Source organism: Pteropus vampyrus, unplaced genomic scaffold (genome assembly GCF_000151845.1).
Source record: "Pteropus vampyrus isolate Shadow unplaced genomic scaffold, Pvam_2.0 Scaffold391, whole genome shotgun sequence".
Lineage (NCBI taxonomy): Eukaryota > Metazoa > Chordata > Mammalia > Chiroptera > Pteropodidae > Pteropus > Pteropus vampyrus.
The window spans coordinates 1,236,251-1,243,599 of record NW_011889172.1 but is presented as its reverse complement, the minus strand read 5'-3'; the positions used below and the strand labels follow the sequence as shown (position 1 = coordinate 1,243,599).

Sequence of the window (7,349 nt, the reverse complement as noted above, 5' to 3'; positions counted from 1 at the left end):
AGGCCCAGGTAAAGCTGGAGTGCAGGAGAGAATGGGGGGCCAGGGTCATGAGGTGGACCACACATAGCAGGCATCCAAGATTTGCCAGAACTTAAAATTATTTGGATTTGTATTGTGAAATCTCTCTATTATTTATATCTCAGCAATGAATATAATAGTCACATTTTTCTCCTTCATCTTATCCTGTAAGGGGACCTCACACCAAGCACTCCAAGGGCCTAAAGGTTTGAATGAAAACAACCTTCAGAAATGTCACACGTTTGATGGAGCCTTGTGTGTGTCTGGTGGGGGCGTCTCGGCCCCATCATTGTTCCCCCAGATCTTCACATGGCCGGTTCTTACTCTTCTGGACTCATTTCAAATGTCAACCCGTCAGAGAATCCTTCCCTGGCTCTTCCCTGACAAATATTTGTCGCGTTACCCTGTTTAACACTCTTCTAAAACGTAGTAATTGTATCTGTTTCCCCTTTTAAACTGTCGGGTCCTTGAAGGCACAGATGTTTGTTCACTTTGTTGTCTTATTCACAGCAGCGTCCCACACACACCTAGAATAGGACCTGGCACAAAACAGGTGCCCAATAAATGTGTGTTGAATGAATGGACGAGCAAGACATTTAGCAAAATCTCAACTCCAGGAAGCGCCCAGCAGAGCTGCTGCCCAGCTGAGCCCAATATCACCCCCGAGCCAGCAGCCTGTCCTGAGCTCTGGGGAGATGTTCTTTCTTCCTGCTGGTCCAGCCCTTTAACAGATGGAGGAAATGAGGAAACAGAAGGCGAAAGGACGTCAGGTTCAGCCAAATGGTTCATTTAAGAAATTTAATCAGTCACAGTAAGACAGTCAGGCTATAAAAACATTCTATACAGTGGTTTCAAAACTAAACCCATCCCCTCAAAGCAGCCCATGTAGATGACACAGACGGCTCTCCCGAGGCGCACCATGCAGAAGCCGGGCGAGCCATCTGCACAGGAAGGCGAGGCATCTCGGAGACCGTCGCCCCAAGGAAAACCCCAAGGGGCAACGAAAAAAAGCAACCCCCCCCGCCTTCAAAAAAAAAAAAAACCTTTTTTTTTTCATATCTATGAGTGATAAATGTTTCAACAAATATACAAAGTGCAAACATAACAAAATGGCCCACTCTCCCATACAGGGTTTAATTACAGGCTTCACAAAAAGAAACACCGTTCCCAGTTTCCGACGGGGTGGGGTGCTGTTTCGTGGCTGTAGTGCACAAGTGACAAGGAAGCCACGGGAGGTTCCCCCACTGTCTCCAGTTGTAAATGAGACGTGTGTGACCATTTTGGAAAGCATTCTCGTTGCACAAACCCCATACGATGACCGTGCTAGCGGACGTCTTACAGGCTGAAATGCCAGGCACGTTTTATATGGACACCCACCCGTGACGGCTGTCTTGTCGGGGAAATTAATGGCTCAGGGCATCTGCATAGAAGTGGAAACTAGCCAGATAGCCAGGATCTTAGCTTTGAAGTGCTGTGAGAAGCGGCAGCTCATCCCCGGGGCCACCTCCTGCCTGGAAGCCCACCCCACCCAGAAGGGGAAAGCAACGCAAAATAACAGAGGTCAGAGGTCAGCTTTACAGTGTACAAGCCCGAACAGGACAAGTGCCGGGCACCTGGAAGTGGCTGGGGGTGGTGTCCAGATAGCCAACCCCAGGCTGAAGGACACTATAAGAGGTCGGAGGCCACTTATATTCACGTACAAGGTATCCCAGTATGTCAGGCACTTGATAAATATTAAGGGCAATGGGTGGCCCAGGCTTTCCCTGGGGAACGCAAAGTTTTGGTGAATGAATGAGGCTCGGTTGGCCACTCCTGGTGTGCTGGATTCAGCCATGTCAATACCAACAACCAGGGACCCTCCAGCTTAAGGGGAGGGCACATACCCGGCTTAGAAAACACTAATTTGGTCCTGATCTAGGGGCATGAAAGCTTACTCCGGCGTCCAGCGAGGCTTGCGAGGCAGAGGTGAACGCTCTCACTCCTGAGTTTAGGGGCTCAGCCGTTGCCTGGGCCCCGTGGGTAACACCTGCTCTCCTGCATTCAAAGCCACTTGCATCTTTCAGTCGGTGTCCGTCAGTCAGTCCCTCAGGTGAGGAGCCAGTTGAGGAGAAAAGGTCAAGAAAAAAATCCCATTCCACATGTGCCATCGCCTGCCTCCCAGACTAATAAATATATAAAACAGAGGTCTGGCAGACAGGCCCATGGCTGCCAGCATTGAGGGGCAGCTGCCAGTCGTGCTTCTGGCCACTTCTTTCTCTGAATGGAACAGGAGGGCGTGGAGGTCTCCAGAAGGGCTTTGGGCAGGTCAAGGGTCTTAGGAGAAAGTGTTTTTCCTACACTTGACAGGCAGCAGGTTCTGGGGAGGGACAGCACTCAAGGCAGCGGCTCATGCCACGTCATCCTCCAGGCTGACCATCTGTCTCTGTCAACGAAACGATAAACGCCGGAAATAATCAGTCCAACATCCAGTAAACATGGCCAGAGGCCACCTGCTCCTCATCTCCGGCCTGGACCAGCATAGTCACCTCCACCCTGGTCTGGCTCCTGACCTCGGCGCCCGTCTGCTTTCCCCCACGGCCACCAGAGGGCGCCGATGAGCACCTGAGTCAGGCCATGTCTCTCCTCTTCCCAGAGCCCTCCATGGCTCCTATCTCAGAGAGCAAAGCCTAAGTCCTTCCCATGGCCCACAAGGTCCTGCCCCAACTGCCCGGCCCCTCCCTGCCTTGTCTCCTCCCTCTTCCTTTCACTTTCTCAGCTTCTGCCACACTGGCCACCTCCAGTGTTCAAACCCACCAGGCAAAGTCCAGCCTCAGGGCCTTTGCACAGGCTGTGCCCGCTGCACACTGCACACCCCCTGCTCAGGGAGAACTGCCCAAACCACCGGCTCTAAAATCACCTCCCCTCCCTCCCAGCCCCCACTGGCTTTCCTCTGCTCCGGCACCTATGATGCATGGTCTCTCCTTACTCGCCCTCCCTGTTCCCCACCAGGAGGACGGTCTGGAGGATCTTACACCTGCTGGGGGCGGGGGGGTGGCAGGCCGGCGACAAGCAGGGTACTCACCGAGGGGTAGGTGTAGCCGTCCTGGCTGCGGCAGATGTGGACCTCGTCCTCCGTGGTCTTCTGGTACACGGGGTTGTCAAAGTTGATGCTGTTGACGCTCTTCAGCCTCCAGTTCTTCCAGAGGAGAAAGGTCCCGAAGCCCAAGAGGGCGAGCAGCACTGCGGGGACAGGCGACAGGCGTCACTCCCTGCCCGGCCCGCGCCCCGAGGGAGGAATAGCTGCCTTCAACTCCTGGCCTTTTCACTTGTGAATGGTTTTGTTCTGATTTAGAACAATACTGTCCATTATTTTTTTAAAAAATGTATTTGCAAGTACAATAAACCTCTTGTTTGAAAGCCACTGCGACTGCCCAGTTGTCGATTCTCCCCGGTTTCTTCCGGGGTTATCCACGCATGGGGCTTCCACTTTAGACATGGCATTGTTCTCAGCCACATGGGACCACAGCTCACTCTCGTCTAATGCGGGTGGGGCTGGATGGCTCTTTGCATCATGTGTGGTGGACCTCAGTGTGCCACATCCTGTCCTCTCCCCACCCCACCCCCAGGGGCACAGCCAAGGGCTCACCCAGCCCAGGTTTGTAAGGGTCTGGCCTCTGCTCAGAGTGCGGGAGAAACTCAGGCTTTGCTTGGAAGACACAGGGCAGGTTCCGCCCTCGGCAGCCACCAGGTAGGTGAGGGGCCCACCTGCCACGTTTGTCAACCTACAGTCGGACAACTGTTGGGCATGGAGATGCAGGTGTCTGTGAGCAGGTTGGGTACTGATGGGACACCTCGAAAGGATTTCCTCAGAAAAGGAACGAGGGGTGCGATGCCAATGGAGCTGTGACTGACAGGGCTGAGGGAGGGAGAGCAGAGCTCTATAAACTCGCCCCTGCAAGAGAACCATTCACTTCGCTTCCTCCAGGTGTGTCAGCGAGGCCTTCCCTGCAGCACCTGCCACTGCACCCTGGGGACCACGGCTCCATCTCCTCATCTGACACATCGGCTAACTCACTTTGCTCACTGTCAGCTCCCAGGGGGCAGGGTGTGTTTCTTTCACAGCTGTGTCCCCTTCACGGCTGTGTCCCCAGAGCCTGGAAGCGGGCTCGGTACACAGTAGGCTCCCAATTAGATTTGTTAATTGAATGAAGCTAGAAAGGGGAGGGTGCAGGACATAAGGTGGGGATGCCCCAGTTCCTAGGAGAAAAGGTGGCTGGGCAGGGAGGTCAGTGAACTACGGGAAGACCTGCCAGCGGGCTTACCAATGGGCAGGACGATGTACAGCGCGCTCATCATGCTCGTCTTCGCGTCTGCTTTGTTAGCAAGGTTGCCCAGGGCTGCGTGGGAGAAGAGAAACGGAGGCTCGGATTCTCAGTCAGGGCCATGGAAACACAGCAGGTGCATGATGACCAAAGAACACCTGACGTTTCTCATTACCCTTAAAAATTCAGAGGAACTTGGAGCATCTCCCAGGTTACAGGGGCATCACGCTGGCTTGAGCCTGGACCTTATGCATTGGCAACTGGGATTATGGGACCCGGGTGGTTTTAAGAGGATCCTTTAGCCCAGCAGCAAGAGGCACTTGAGGGAGGGCCACTGGCCTCCAAGACACAAACCTGTAGTGACATACCCAATGGTCACTGGTGGTGTTTTCAACCTGGTTCTGCATTTGACGGCAGTGAACCTATTCTGGATGGGGAGGGGCCACCTTCTGACCCCCAATGCTGACGAACACCAGAGCTTGGATTAGGCTGCACCAAACCCCAGAGTCCTGTGTCAAATGTGCTCAGCTAATCAAAATTATTGGCGGGGAGGGAGGACCGCATTACATAACTACGCATGCGCACTGGGGCAAGACACCGTGAGGACTGCACGGGAACAAAAGTTTAAAGGTCTCTACACAGGCAAGTCGGAGGGGAAGACGGGACCCATGTACACCGGGAGAGCCGTGCTGAACATCACCAGTCTTATTCAAATCCACCTGGGTTTTAATTCTATCAGCTGTTGGATATGTGTGTGTACGAAGTCTGTACCCAGTATTACATTTGCGCATATTTAAGAAACTTTGTAACAACAATAAGTTTAGAGCAGTAGTGGGGTCCTTGAGAAGTTTTTCCCTTAAAAGAGCTCCTTTGCCAAATTCCAGAAGCCCGTCTGTGAAATGGTTTTTCAAGTAGTGGCTCCCACAAGCGAGAAGGATTCCAGGTTTCCAGGCTTCCCACAGCCACGGCAGTTTCTGATTAATCTCGTTTATGGTTAACAAAGGCTTCGGCTACTCTAAGGGAAAAAAGTCTGAAACTTGCTGATGTGACATTTCTGTTCTGGCCAGGGAAGTCCTTGAGCTCCATTTCCGGCAGCGCGCGCGCGCGCGCGAGCGAGCACCCACACCCAAGCCGGGCGCCCTCTGGTGGAAAAAAATGTGCATGGCGGGTATTGGGTCAATTCACTGAGAGCCCAGCTCTGACCGCCTACAAGGAGGTCATGACCTTGAGGCCGGGCTAGGCAGCACTCGCCCAGGCACAAACTTAAAGGGGCCCCTCAAAACTCAGTAATCCAGTAGTATTTTAATGCATTATTTTAAAAAAAATCAAAATTAATTCTAAAACCCCATGATGAACAAAATATCTAGATTTTTAGGAAGTCTGGATCTGATGCTATTTTCACATGAACCTGCCTCACTAGGACCCTGGCTCTGATCAAACTTTATTTACAAGACAAAGTGGTCAGGCCTTGTATGTAACTTGTTTTTTTTAAAATACAAGATAAAAATATTTGAGTCCTGGGTTTGTTGGTAACCGCTTAGATACTGCCTCACCTTACACCTAAAAACAGGGCAGTGAATGGGCCTGGATAACATTTCAGACTCCTGGGCCCCCAAACCTGGCAGACTCTGGGATCAGCAGCCGCCACGCGCTCAGGCATTCACATGATCCCCACTATTACCGGGAGGTGGGCGGGCACTGTCACTGGCCTGGTTTTATAGGTAGGGAAACAGGCTTCAGAGATGCACACACCATGCCACAGACAGCCAGCGAAGGAGCCCAAACTAAATCTACTCTCTAGCTCTTCAACAAGGTGCTCTGGCCTCTGAAGGAGCCCATCTAGATGCTCATCTCAGTGAGCTGGGGGCCAGGGCGGTCCCAGCCTTTACCTTGGTGGGACGTGGCTACTGTCTTGGCAGTGGTGAGCTCAGGAATGGCCACAGACTGCAGGCTGGCTGTGTGCTTCGGCCCTGCAGCTGTCGAGCGGACTGTGGTGGGCTCCTGGGTGGTCACCACGGGTTTGGTTTCTGAAAGAAGAAGCATTTTCTGAGTGGCCTGTGGCCCAAGGGCCACTCTGCGAGCTCTGTGCTGCTAGCGACAACGCAGGGGAAGTAAGTGCCATTGGCCACAAAGCAATAACTGAAAGCAAATGCAGTGAAAATACAAACCCACTAATATCAACATTATTACATCTCATTATTTGCTTTTCAAAAAGGGAGATTTGCAGTGTTACAGACACACTGGCTCCAAATCGAGGCTTTCTCTGAGGATGAGAAGAATTGTAAAGGACCATTCCTCACTCAATGTCTAAAATCAGTCACCTCCTAAGAGCGAACTAGACATTAGGAGTGAACTGTGTCTAAGAGCCCAGCACAGTGCGAGAAAGGCAGACTGGTTAACCCAGCTCAGGAGTCCTTACAAGGGCCTCCTGGGGCCTCACTCTCTCATTTGACAGATGAGCAAAGAGAGGCTCAGGAAGCTCCAGCCGCAAGGGTGGCAGAAGCAGGACTTGTGCCAGGCAGGCTGGCGCCCCACCTGTGAGACAGCTCTTCCTGTCCTTGGCCAGCAGCATGCCGTCAGGGCAGGCACAGGTGAACTTGGGCGAGTGGATGTTGATCTGTGGGGCCGGGAGACACAGGTACTGGCAGCCACCATTGGGGAGGGTGGTCCTCTCACACCAGTTCACCCCTGAGGAAGAAGAGGTGGGGAGTCAGGGCAAGAATGAGGTCAGGAAATTCTAGAGAATTCCAGAGCACAGTCAGGGAAGCGACCACCCCATCTTTACCTCGTGGCTGCGTGAGGTTGTGGAAAAGGACTATGTCCTCCGGGGACAACAGGTTTTCTGCCATCAAATTAATGTCGGACCCAGTGAGGCGGTTGGCACTGAAAATGGCTTCGTTGATGATATCCGTCCAAAATACTTTATCCTACATGGGCATTAAGGAAGATGACAGGTCCCATAACCGCTGGGACGGGACACAGACTGCTGACTTCCCAACCCCTGAGTCTCTGGGAAGAAGTGGTTCTGTC

At 52.7% G+C, this 7,349-nt stretch overlaps 1 protein-coding gene across 1 annotated transcript in view; it reads right to left on the bottom strand.

Annotated features, from left to right (window-relative positions):
• Positions 1-784: 784 nt before the first annotated feature.
• Positions 785-7,349, bottom strand: part of LDLR (low density lipoprotein receptor) — a 27,294-nt gene continuing 20,729 nt past the window's right edge. The window contains 6 exon segments of the mRNA XM_011380304.2: positions 785-2,440; positions 3,080-3,237; positions 4,320-4,394; positions 6,209-6,346; positions 6,855-7,007; positions 7,105-7,328. Of these exon segments, the coding sequence (XP_011378606.1) occupies positions 2,405-2,440; positions 3,080-3,237; positions 4,320-4,394; positions 6,209-6,346; positions 6,855-7,007; positions 7,105-7,328 (784 nt within the window). The 3' untranslated portion in view covers positions 785-2,404.